This window comes from Notamacropus eugenii, chromosome 4 (genome assembly GCF_028372415.1).
Source record: "Notamacropus eugenii isolate mMacEug1 chromosome 4, mMacEug1.pri_v2, whole genome shotgun sequence".
Taxonomy (NCBI): Eukaryota; Metazoa; Chordata; class Mammalia; order Diprotodontia; family Macropodidae; genus Notamacropus; species Notamacropus eugenii.
Genome location: NC_092875.1, coordinates 287,254,373 through 287,268,174, shown reverse-complemented (window position 1 = coordinate 287,268,174; position 13,802 = coordinate 287,254,373). Strand labels below are relative to the sequence as shown.

General features: G+C 38.1%; 1 protein-coding gene across 3 annotated transcripts in view; it reads left to right on the top strand.

The window, feature by feature from the left end:
- ARFGEF1 (ARF guanine nucleotide exchange factor 1) overlaps positions 1 to 13,802 on the top strand; it is a 172,462-nt gene that overhangs the window by 135,904 nt on the left and 22,756 nt on the right. For 2 of the 3 annotated variants that reach the window (XR_011966130.1, XM_072604742.1), the window contains exons 33-35: positions 2,861 to 2,933; positions 6,459 to 6,591; positions 12,323 to 12,462. Coding sequence is in view for 1 of the 3 variants with exons in the window: in XM_072604742.1 (XP_072460843.1) it covers positions 2,861 to 2,933; positions 6,459 to 6,591; positions 12,323 to 12,462 (346 nt within the window). In the remaining 2 variants the exon portion in view is untranslated. Of the gene's footprint in view, positions 1 to 2,860; positions 2,934 to 6,458; positions 6,592 to 12,322; positions 12,463 to 13,802 lie in introns of those variants that run through there. The other variant, XR_011966129.1, reaches the window with a different exon arrangement.

Here is a 13,802-nt window from a genome sequence, read left to right as displayed (position 1 = left end):
TTATTTTTTTTTACTATAATAATGTAGTTATTTTAAATTTATTTTGCCCATTTTAAGTTGTTCAACTTTACCAAAAATGATGGATCTGCGTTATTACTTATGAATTATTTCTTTTATTCTTGGTAGAGTTAAGATATTAAGCTTAATTAAAGCTGCTTTTTTATACTTTAGAAAACATAAGAGGTAGGGGGATTTCCCTACTTCAGTTTTCTGGTTAAGTATATGTAGAGTAACATCTCCAATATGTGCAATTGGATATCTTCCCAGAAACATATTTTAACATTCATTTTTTAAAATTTTGAGTTCTCAGTTCTCTCCCTGCAACCCCTCCCCCACCCATTGAGAAGGCAAGCATTATACCAATTATACATGTGAAATCATGCAAAACATTTCTATATTAGCTGGGTTTTTTTTTAAAAGCAAGAAAAGTAAAATAAGTGGAAAAACTAGGTTTCAGTCTGCACTCAGAGTTCCATCAGTTCTCTCTCTCTCTGGATATACGTAGCATTTTTCTTTGTGAGTCCTTTGGAATTGTCTTGGATTGTTGTATTAATTAAAATACTTAAATCTTTCACAGTTAATTTTCCTTATATTATTCCTATTACTATATAGAGTGGTTCTGCTCACTTCACTTTGCATCAGCTCATATGACTCTTCCCACATTTTAAATCTTTCACAGTTAAATCTTTCACAGTTAATTTTCCTTATATTATTCCTATTACTATATAGAGTGGTTCTGCTCACTTCACTTTGCATCAGCTCATATGACTCTTCCCACATTTTTTCTGAAATCCTCCCTTCTGTCATTTCGTACAGCACAATCATACAATACAATTTGTTCAGCTATTCCCCAATTGATTGGCATCCCCTGAATTTCCAATTCGTTGACACCACAAAAAGAGCTACTATAAATATTTTTGTGCATGTAGGTCCTTTTTATTTGATCTCTTTGGGATACAGACCTAGTAGTGGTATTACTGGATCACAGGATATGTACAGTTTTATAGCCCATTGGGCACAGCTCCAAATTGTTCTTCAGAATGGTTAAACCAGCTTACTGCTCCACCAGCAGTGCATTAATGTACCTGTTTTTCTACATCCCCTCCAGCATGTCATTTTCTTTTTTTAGCATCTTAGTCAGTCTCATAGGTGTAAGATAGTACCTGTGTTGTTTCATTTGCCTTTCTCTAATCTATAGTTTAGATCATTTTTCATTGATAGCTTTGATTTCTTCTTCTGAAAACTGCCTGTTCATGTACTTTGATCATTTATCAATTGGGGAATGACTCTTATTTTTATAAGTTTAACTCAATTCCCTGCATGTTTGAGAAGTAAGACCTTTGTCAGAGAAGCACATAAAAAAAAATTTAAAAACATTGAAAAAAGATTTTTCCCAGTTTCCTGCTCTCTTTCTAATTTTGGCTACATTGGTTTTGTTTGTGCAAAAACTTTTTAATTTCATATAATCAAAATCATTTTAGTTCTTGTGATCCTCTCTATCTCTTGTTTGGTCATAAAGTCTCCCATTATATGTAGACATCTGACAGGGAAATTTTTCCATGATTCCCTAATTTGCTTATGATATCCCCCTTTATGACTAAATCATATATTCATTTTGACTTTATCTTTGAAATACAGTGTGAGATGTGGTTCTATTCAGAAACAAGATTTGATTAACTTTCATTTTTTGATAGGCCCTCTAACAGGAGACCCCTGACAAAGGAAGTAAAATCATCTATTTAAATCCTTTTGTTTCTGGAACCATAGAGGTAGACTAGCCTTAAGATGACTGTTTCATTAATGTGCCTTCTGCTTTTTGTGGCAATGTAATGTAAGGCTATATTAGAAGCCCTTTGGGGAGGCAGAGAAAAGAACTTTTCTTATATATTTAAGAAAGAGTTATATGTTACTGGATTTCTTATGATCTAAAAAGACCTGTTCTGGGGCAGGTGTCCTAACATATTGTAGGTCCTGGCCTTTAGGAATGACCGAGTATGTCCCAAAGTGACAGTCTGGTTTTGAGTATTTAGAGTATTTCTAAGAGACTGCCCCTCAGACCAGGCCTTAGTTAATTCTGACTTGGTGCTCTGAAATTGTTCAGGTTGGTGTAGGACCTTTGCCATTCCTCTACCAAATACTGGGACCTCCCTGTCATGGCTTGACATTAGACTTGCCTACACAATCATGTTTTGAGCTTTATAAGTCTTACTTGGGAAAATATTTTTTTACATTATTATTCTGATTGCTTTACTAAAATCTTACTGTTATACCTCTTCATGGCAAAGGAGTGGCCCTGGGTTTTTAGAGGTTGTGTCTGTGATAGAAAAAGCCCTATAGCAAATCCTTGACCAAGCTGGAAAGTCTTTAAGCGGTGACAGACTGTATGTCTTCTATCTAAGGATGAGCCTAACTAAATCCAGAGGGGCTCATTGTCATGTTGTGTGCAGGGTACTGCATTTTCTTTTGGCCACAATGCTGGAAGACCAAACTCAGGGTTGAAGAAAAATTATTGTTTGTGTTAGTGGAGGGAGGATTCATACAGAAAAAATTATAGATCTTTGAAGTGTTAAATTAATACTTGGATTAGTTTGAAAGTGTATCTTCTGTTTGGGGGAAAAAATTTTTATTATGTTAAGTTGACATCAGAGTTATATTTTCAATAAAACAATGTTGAATTGGTTTTTAGAAACACGTGTTTTGAATAATTACCAATTAGTTATTTGCTTAAAAATGCCTAGTAATAGCATGACTAGTATAGGTTATAATTTTTAAAAGAAAAACCTTAGGGCTTTTTTTGCCTGTATCAAAACCTGTATGATGTGTCACATCCCGTGGTGTATATATTTCTGGTATTTTGAAGGCTTCTGACTTGGCGGCCCACTAGCGGAGAAACTGCTCCAGCATCTCCCTCTGCTATGAGTGAAAAACAGTTGGTAAGTTTTTTGATATGAAATACAGCTATTAGTTATGATTTTTTTGTTTCACTATCTGCCAAGTCATAATTTTAATTTACATTCTTATGTGTAGGTTGTTTGCTCCCTTAAAGCGCAAAGTCATCCTGTGTTCTTGTTCTCTTCTGTTGCTCAAGTGTCTGATTGCTGCTCTATCTGCTTCGTTGTCCCATGTCTTTATTCTTCATTCTGACCTTTTGTAGATAATATTCACTCTTTCCTTTCCCCACTGTGTCTACTCTGGTTGGGTGTTCAGAGGCCTCTTCTCCATTGATGAACATTTCTGTGGTGTGAGCATGGCCAGGGCAGGGCAGGATGACTGACTTCAGAACCGTTGTCCTCATTGTATGGTAGAAGAAACATTTGAGTGGAGAACCTGTGTTTGAATATGGATTCTTCTGTCTAACCTTTGGAAACTTGAACAAATCATCCCCCTCTCCGAACCTCAGTTTCCTCGTTTATAAAGTCAGCATAAGGACCCTTCCAGCTCCAGTCCGTAATTCATTCAGCCAAAGGAGCATGAGGATGTAAGAGTATGTGTGTATGTGATTTCAGATAGTTATTGCTAAAAGCAAACAGGAAAAACAAGCCTCTCCCTCTCATTAAAAAAAAAAAAAACTACAAAAGTCAAACTCTAAGAATGATATATATGAGAATATAGATCTTTGTTTATCCTAATTGATTTTGATTTCTCGTTTGAAAATACTTTTTAAATCAAGAAATCAGTTATCACTTTCTCAGTACCTGCTGTGCACTTATTAATATTAAGCTGCTAAGTTGCGCTCTAGATAGAGTGTTGGACTTGGAGTTCAAGTCAGGCCACAAACACACTCTGTGTGACGCTGTGTAAGTCACTTAACTGCTCTGGACCTCATGGTGATGATAATAATAGCACCTACTTCCCAGGAAAAAAGAGAGAATAATTTTGCAAACCTTCAAGTGTTATATAAGTGCTAGCCATTATCATTACTGTTACAGCGCCAGGCACCATATTAGGCACTGGAAATAGGAATACAGAGAATAAAACAATACCTGTTTGGATTAATTAACCTGGTTGTTTCTGATCATATGGTTCTAAAATAATAGAAATTTCTGAGTGTGTAGAGAAATATTAAATACTTATTTCATTTTATAATGATTATTTCTCCATGGGTTTTCCAGAATTTAAACTCTAATTCGAAAGGTAGATTTTCAACCATTACAATAAATTATGTACCTCAGCCTTCAATCCACAGACTTCCTTAGGCTGCTGCTGTACATCAGACGCTGTGCTAGATTTAAGGATCTGAATACAAAGAATGACCTAAACAAGCCTGGTTACATAGTTCTAAAATAATAGAAATGGATGGTTGTAAAGATACTGCATATTTTTTCATTTTATAATGGTTATTTCTGTAAGAGTGTTCCAGAATTTAAACTTTCATCCAAAAGGTAAAATTTTAGGTCATTACAGTAAACTGTCAAGCTAGTTATTCAGCTGTTTGTCTGTCAACAAGTGTTTTAAACTTCTGCTGTGTGCCTAGCACTGTGCTAGCTAGCAGTATGATAATGAAAAATTACTCTCCTTCAAGGAGTTTACATTCTATTGTGGATAAACATGACCACATGTAAGTTTAAGAGTCAATCGTTGAATGAATCGTCCTCCCTCTTGAATCAAACAATCAGTTAAGAGAATTGTACTAAGAGCAAACAACCTGGTTAATCCAGTTTAGAAAAAATACAAAATTTCCAACCATTGGATGAGAGGGAGTGAAATGGTGGCTACACAGAAAGTTTATTGGGATTGGCTGAAGAGACTCAGTCCTGTCTTACAGGTTTTGGATGAAAGGAGAAGGCAGCTCTGAACTTGGCCCCCAAGTGCCTGGGCAGATGAGTAATAAAGTCCTCTGAAAGAGAAACAGTGAAGGGTGAGGGAAGAGAGAAGAGGCTCCATTCCTTCATCCTTCTTCAGGCTTCACTCTGAATTTTCTCTCCCATGGCCTCATCTACTCCACCAAGTGCCTTCCTCTCCCTCCTGTGCCCATCCTCTTCAGCTTCCTTTTATTTGTTGTCTTTTCCCATTAGAATTAAGTCTGCTGAGGACAGGGGCTATCTTTTTTTCTGCTTGTATTTGTATCCCCAGGGCTTAGCACAGGGCCTAGCATACAGTAATCACTTAACAGTGGATGGAAATTAACTTGAGAAATAAGAAGTGGTGCTGTTTTCCAAACGCCAAGATCTTCAGATTTAGTATCAGACTTTTTTTTCTGGCCAGGACTCTCTGACTTGGCCTCAAGGATCTTCCTTCTCTCTGGTCATAGCAGAACCAATGAACTTACAAAACTGCCCCTTCCCTGCCACTCCTACTGACAGAGGAGAGGTTTGTCATCATTATTTATTTTAGGAAAGAAAGGCCCATCACCTCCTTATGCATCCATTTCATAAGTAATTCTTTACCAATTAATTTGTTTGATTTTTTTTCTCATTTGACATTTGTACATAAGACTCAGCTGTTTAATAATAAGGGCCTGATTGTTTAATCATTGTCATCATTTATAAAGTACTTTAAGGTTTGCAAAGGGCTTTAACATATAATTATTTCATTTACCCTCATAACAACCCTCAGAGGAAGGTGCCATCATTCTCAATTTATTGATGGGTAAATTGAAGCAGACAGGCTAATAAGTAAGTGACTTGCCCAGGGTCACACAACTAATAAGGATCTGAGGCTGGATTTGAATTTAGGTCTTTATGACTCAAGACCCAATACTGTATCCACTACACCACCTGACTCCCTCATAGAGACTCTTTCCTTTCTTTGCTGGCATATTAGCTATGTTCCTACTTCTTGAAACCATTAGAGGAGTATCCTATGGCAGTAAAATTAGTCATCTTGTGAAATTTTAGGGCTTCACATGGAATCCAAAGTAAAAATAAAAGCAAAAGTAAAGAAACTTTGGTACCAAAAGAGAAATTGAACAGGAAGTTTTAGGAAGGACTTAAGGAAGAATTATCTGAAAGAAATTAAATTTTCTTGAATTTAGGTCTAGACTCATTTCATTCAGATAGAAGATAAGTCTTAAAATTGTGCAAATTTGGCTTTAGAATGTTTTGTTTTGAGCAGTAGTTTCACTTTTGTGGTTACATTGTTTTATTGCTTTATTGATGCTAGAAATATCACCATGAGCACTAAGCAAATGATAGCTCAGAACACTCACATAAACTGGGAATTGGGTAATAAGAAAATATACCATAGACAAGAATATTTTTCTGTAAGTAGTCTATATTAGGTGGGCTGGTTTTTACAAGTTGCTTTCTTAACAGACACAGAACTGACTCTTGTCTAAACCAGCATCGGAGTGGGGCTTGGATACCCCAACAGAGGGATTAACAAATGTTGGTATGCTAGAAAGCCATAAGAGCAGTGAAATAACTCCTACACCACAGATTATATGTGCCTCCTACTAAAAATAATCTTGTCTTTGAACATTTTTTCAGTGCCCTTAATGTACTTTTTATTTTATTTAGGATACAATATCACAGAAATCGGTAGATATACATGATTCTCTCCAGCCAAGATCTGCAGACAACAGATACCAGACACAGTCCCCTGTAGGGTCCGTTGTGAATGAGGACGTCAACAAAACAAAGCTGTCAGCAAGTAAGTTATTTTTTAAATTTAAAAGTGTCATCCTCTCACATGTAAAAGTTAATAAACAGTATGGGTTAAGAAAATAAAATTTTTCTTAAATAGAATAAGATTTTCATTTGGCAATTTTTGTTTATTAGTGGTTGCAAGCTAAAATGCTGCATGACATGAAATTTCAGTACTTGTTTTACTATTCATTCAAATGAGCAAATGTTTGTTGAATTATTAGAAGCAACATGGCATAGTAGATAGAGCTATAGAGCTCTGGACCTGGAATTAGGAGGTCTTAAGTTCAAACCCCATCTCAGATACTCCTGTGACCCTGGACAAGTCAGCTGCTCTGTGCCTCAGTTTCCTCATAACACACCATGTTGTCGTCATCAGTGCCTATGCTCCCACCATGACGAACCCTGATGAGGTCAAAGACAAATTTTATGAAGACCTAGAGACCCTTATCATCAACATCATCAAAAAAGAGGATAGGCTTATAATTCTGGGCGACGTTAACGCTGGAGTAGGCTCAGACTGCCAGACTTGGCAGGGAGTCCTAGGGAGGAATGGAGTTGGAAACAGCAACAACAGTGATCATTTACTGCTGAAGACTTGTGCGTCCCTTGATCAACACTGTTTTCCGTTTACCTAAATGCAGTGAAACTTCATGGATGCACCCTCACAGCAAACATTGGCATCTAATAGACTACATGATTGTAAGGAGAAGAGACAGACAAGATGTGAGAGTGACAAAGGCAATGTGTGGTGCAGGGTGCTGGAGTGATCCTTTCCAAGCTAAATATTCATATTCATCAAAAGCACCACCCCCAAGGCAAAATGACTGCCAGAAGAATTAATGGCAACAAATTAGAGCTCTTCTTTGGGCATGAACAGTTTGCTGCTGACTTGGAGGGAAAGTTGAGCCAACACACAGTTGGCAACAGTGGAGCAGGAAAGGAGTGGGCAGCTTTCAGAGATTTGGTGTACAGCACTGCATTAGCTCATCTGAGTCAGAACACTCACAAACACCAACACTAGTTTGATGAAAATGATGGGGAAATTCAGAAGCTGGTAAATGAAAAACATGAACTCCACAGGATTTACCAGCAGGATACTTCATCCATCTCTAAGAAGGTAGCATTTAATTCCATCAAAAGTAAAGAACAAGCACAGCTGAAAGAGATATAGGATTCCTGGCTCAATAAGAAGGCAGATGAATTTCAGTTTTTATGCTGATAGTAACAATCCAAAACACTTTTATGATTCCTTGAAAGCTATTTAGGGACCAAAAACCTATGATGCATCACAACTACTCAGTGCTGATGGGGCCATATTGATTAGCGATAAGGACGTGATCCTAGAGAGAAGGGCTGAACACTTCCATAATGTTTTCAACAGACCATCATCAGTCAATGCTGAGGCCATTGACCATTAACCTCAGGTTGAAGTCAGTTCCTCCTTAGCTCAACTTCCAATGAAAAAGAGGTCTTGAGGGCCATTTGGCTCCTTTCATGTGGCAAAGCACCTGGTGTTGATTCTATTCCAGATGAGATTTACAAAGTAGGGGGATCATTGCTCATACAAAAACTGACTGAAATTTTCCAGGTTATATGACAAGAGGAGGTTATCCCCCCGGAGTTCAAGGATGCCTCTGTTGTCCATCTCTATAAAGGTAAAGGGAATAGATTGTCCTATGACAATCACAGGGGGATCTCTGTCTTAGTCATTGCTGGCAAGATTCTTGCTAGAGTCTTCCTTACTAGGATGATCCCTCACCTGTAAGGTGGTCATATACGTGAGAGCCAGTGTGGCTTCAGAAAAGACCAAGTAACAGCCCAACAACTCCAGGAGAAATGCCAGGAGCAAAACAGAGGTCTCTACACAACATTTGTAGATCTGACCAAGGCTTTTGACACTGTTAGTCATGAGGGCTTATGGAAAATTATGTCAAAATTTGGTTGCCCAGAGAAATTCATCAGTATTGTACATCAATTTCATGATGGCATGTTTGCCCGGGTTCTGGATAATAGACAGTGCTCTCGTGCCTTCCCAGTCACCAGTGGAGAGAAACAGGGCTGTGTGCTTGCTCCCATGCTTTTTAGCATGATGTTTTCAGCCATGTTGTCAAATGCTTTCAATGACAATGAACATGGCATCAAGAGTCAACTACCGTACTGATGGTAAGTTCTTCAGTTTGGAAAGGCTACAAGCCAAGACCAAAGTGGAGGGAGTGTTAGTCCATGATTTTCTGTTTGCGGATGATTATGCACTCAGTGCAGCCTCTGAAGCAGAAATGCAACAAAGTATGGATCAATTCTCTGCTGTCTGTGCTAGTTTTGGCCTAGTAATTAACACCAAGAAAACACAGGTGCTCCTCAGCCACCACCACACCATCCATTCGTAGAACCATTGGTTCTACCAAATGAAGAAGTTTTGAATGCTGTGGATAAGTTCACTTACCTTGGCAGTGTACTTTCCAGGGATGTACACATTGACAGTGAGGTTGACTCACACATTACCACAGTTAGCTCAGTGTTTGGGAGACCCCAAAGGAAAGTTTGGGAGAGAAGGGGTATTAGACTGACCACCAAACTGAAGCTCTACAGAGCCTTTGTGCTGACCTCATTGTTGATTGCCTGTGAGACATGGACAGTCTACTAGCGCCATGCCAGGAAACTGAATCGCTTCCATTTGCACTGTCTTAGGAAGATTCTGAGGATCACCTGACAGGATAAGGTACCAGACACTGAAATCCTTACTCGAGCTGAACTGCGAGGCATTCAGACTATGCTTCAGAGAGCACAACTCCGATGGGTTGACCATGTTGTTCAAATGCAGAATGTACGCTTGCCAAAAAGATTATTTTATGGAGAACTCACATGGGGCAGGCGATCACATGGTGGTCAGAAGAAGCAATATGAGGACACTCTCAAGGTCTCTCTCAAGAACTTTGAATTTGACTGTGCAACATGGAAGACACTGGCATAGGACCACTCAGCATGGTGTACCCACATCAGAAAGGGTGCTATGCCCTTTGAGCAAAGCAGAATTGAGATGGCACAAAGTAAACGTAGGATGCGCAAATTTAGATATCCACCACAAATATTCACACACTGTCTGTGCCCAACCTGTGGTAGAACATTCCAAGCTTGTATTGGTATGATCCGCCACAGTTGGACACGCTGAAACTTCACTTTATCATGGTGACGTCATTTTGGTCCTCTTTGAGAACAAAGAACAACAACCAGCCTCAGTTTCCTCATCTTTAAAATGCAGGTTTGGACTGGATGGCCCCTAAAGTTCCTTCCCTCTCCAAGATTATGATCTTATGAATTACTATAACTTACAGAGTATTGTGCAAGATAAGAAATAAATTTTGTGAAGTACTTTGTTTATGATTTAGCAACCAGAACTAAACACAGTATTCCACGTATTGTCTCATCAGGCTAAATATAACATCTTGCATTTTTCTTCATAAAAGCTAAGATTTCATTAACTTTTTTGGCTGCCATGACCCATTATTAATTTATATTGAATTTGTAATCCACTAACACCTCATATCCCACCTCCACCTCTCAAATCTTTTTCAATTGCACTACTAGGTAAGGTGATTTTTTTTTTTTTTTGGAATACAGGTATAAAACTTTATATTTATCCCCATTATATTCAGCTGAGTTTTCCCAACATTTCATAATCTTTTTGGTTCCTGTTTTCTGATGTGTTCAACAAGCCCTAATAACTTTATGGCACATCACCAAATCTGAGTGTTGATTCACAGCTCAGCTTATACATGCCAAAACAAGTCCTGTTCCCTATTCTACTCCCCCCTTGACTGAGTCAAATTTTGTTTCCCTAAGTGTTCTTCAACCTGACTTCCACTCTCACATAACCCTTTCCCTTATTCCAAAGTTCCTTTTGATTTTTCACTATCTCTGACATCTCTTCAATCCTTGGTTTGGGAGCAGAGTATATTCTCACTTGGTAAAATCCATACCCTGAACCTTAGGGGAAATATTGAGCTGATATATTTGCTAATTAGCATTGGAATACTTATTTCCTTAGTTTTGTTTTTGGCCCTTCAAACTTATCTTTAGCCCTCACTGTTTTTAAAAGCCTGTAACAATTAAATTACCCAGCTATCTTCTTAAACTTGGGGAACTGGAACACCTTTTTCTTTCTCTGAGTAACCTCTCATTTTAATTACTATGTCCTCCTTTCTCTACTTTTTGTGCAGATGATTCTTCTAGAATCTTTCCTTTCTTGATGTTTCTTTAGGAAAGGAGAAGCTCAGGAAATTATTCACACAGAAGAGGATTCAGTAGGCCCATATCATACCTGATATGAATGTATTTAAAAACCTGTATTTGAGGGACAGCATGGCACTGTGGGCAGAGGAGTGTATCTGAAGTTAAAGAGCCTGAATCTTAGCTTTTCCACTTAACACCTGTGTGATCCTGGGCTTAAGCTCTTGACCACTGGGGAAGAAGGACAGTCTGATGTCCTATCCCTGTCCACCTATCTTTCCCCTCCAAGCTCTGTATTTTTCTGATTTGTAGAAACCTTGGCATCTTCTTTCTTCTTTATATTTCATAATGGTGGGAAAGGCTCGGTCCAAAGCAAAAGTTGGCAAGTGACGAGGAGCTTCTGACAAACTCAGAGGTGTTGAGAGTGGGCGCTTCAAGCATAGATGGTCATCTAAGCCAAGCGAATTCTTTTCTACATTGGCATTTGCAGTTCACATGCATGTTTCTCCTCCCACCATGAAAAGGAAAAGGAATCCACTCTTATGTGCTTTTATCCTCCTCTAATTATGAGTGATAGGTAGCAGCCAGCAAAGGCTTTATTGGTCAAGGTGACAATGCCTTCCTCTTCCCATTTCTCAAACCTCCCATAGAAGCTGATTTGAAGGTATGTTTAGTGCCCTGTTCCCTAAACGGTTTTTTGTTGTTCTTGGCATAAAATTCAGTTATAGTTGTGGGTATTCCTGCAATGTATTTGCTGAAAAGAAAGTTTAAGAAATCTCTGGTATGGGGCATTCTTCTATACCAATATTGCTTTTTTTTTTTTGGTAGAATGATTTTATTTTTTGTTACTGGGAATTAGAGAGTGTATTCTATAGTACAGTGCTTCAAAAGACCTATGATTTTATTATGTAAGTAAATCCCCCACCAATATAAATGGTACATATTTTAGTAGATAGTTTTATAAGTTGCTTAGTGCAAAAAAATTCATCACTTGGAGGCACTTTTTCATGATGAATGTTTTGAATTTATTTAGGCTGGTCCTCAAGCAAGAGTTTGCACTCCACTGATATAACTTGTCCAAGAATGCCTCATACCTATAATGAGATAACTGAGGTTTTAGAGGAAGGATTTTGTATTTTTTTTTATACTAATAATGACTTCATATAATATTCTTCTAAACACTTTAGTTATTTGATCATGTCATACATTTTCAGTTGGAATGTCTCCTATTACTAACTTTGCAAAATGATAATACTTTTGGTTTTGGTCTGTCTCTTTGTTCATTCTCTTAAGTTCCACTTTAGTAAATACTATGCAGTTTTTCTATACTAGTGAGTGCCATTGTGTGTTGACACACAGTGCAACTTTTAGTGGTGACCCTTCTTGGTACCAGGGTCAGTATTCCATGGCTTCATTTTTCCTGTGTCATAGCAGAGTTTGTCTTATGTTTTTGCACTAGGGGAGACTTTTTAAAGTAGCTGAAAATAATTGTTTGTTTTGCCTTACAGAGTTTCCAGAACAGAAGTTGTTTGCTGCCCTGTTGATTAAGTGTGTTGTACAGCTAGAACTCATCCAAACTATAGACAACATCGTGTTTTTCCCAGCAACTAGTAAAAAAGAAGATGCAGAAAATCTTGCAGCAGCACAGGTAACTAGAAGTATGAAAGCTTTCATCTTTACCTCCTTCCTGATATTTGGAAGAGTTATTATCTCGATTCATGAAATTAATATGTACATTTTGTCAGTCAAACATTTATTAAGCACTTATATACCCACACATACATACATACATACATACTTTTATTTTTATATGTTAAGCACTGTTCTGAGGATGCAAAGAAAAACCTAAAAAGCCACAGCCATAAAGGAGCTCACATTCTAATGGGGGAAAGAGCATCGAAATAATTGTGTCATAAAAAAATATATACAGAGTAGATGAGAAGTAATCTCTGAAAGAAGGGGAGAGGGAAAAGGCCTCCTACAAAAAGGTGGAATTTGAACTGAGTCTTGAAGGTATTTTAAGAAATTATGATTAACTGTACAAACTACTATTGCTATACAGATATTTCCAAATCTTTTGAGCTGCCCCATCACCAACCACGTTTTGGACATCTTGAACTGGACATACAATAAAACATTCAAAACTGAATTTGCTACCTTTAATCCAGTGCATTCTCCCCTACTTCCCTGGTACTGTTGAGGGCACCACTGGAATTATCCCAGTCACCTGGGCTTACAATCCAGTATCATTCTCAGCTCCTCACTTGTGTTTGCCTCACATATCCATTCTTTTGTCAGTTGTCATTTCTACCTTCAAATATCTCTCCTGTAGGTCTCTTGCTCTTCACTCCCACAACCACTACCTTGATGCAGGTCCTCATCACCCCTCAGCATGGGCTACTGCAATAGCCTTCTGGTTGGTCTTTCTGCCTCAGGTTTCTCCACATTCAACTCTATCCTTCACTCAGCTGCCAAAGTGATTTTCCTAGGCCATGGAGCTGAGCATGTCACCCTGACTCCTCAATTCAGTATACTCCGATGGCTACCTAAATACCTCCAAGACAAATATAAAATGTTCAGTTTTGCATTTAAAACCATTCATAGCTTTGAATCTTCCTGCCTTTCCAGTCATCTTAACACCTTACTCCCCTTCATGGAGTCTGTGATGCACCTCCACTGACCTACTTGCTGGTTCTTGCAGAGGATATTCCAAATTTTAACTTGGTGCCTTTTCACTGAATGTTCTTCCATGCCTGGGATGTTCTCCTTTCTTAGCCCCAATTCTTTAGGTCTAGGAGACACACCCCACCACCGCCACCACTACCATCCCCACCACCACCACCCCATGCTGGTGCCTTCATTCTGAAATTATCTTCTTTTTACACTATTTATATCTTGTGTGTACATATATATTTGTATGTGATCTATACTTTGCTTTTGTTTGTATCTCCAGTACTTAATAGTACCTAATATATAAGTGCTTAACAA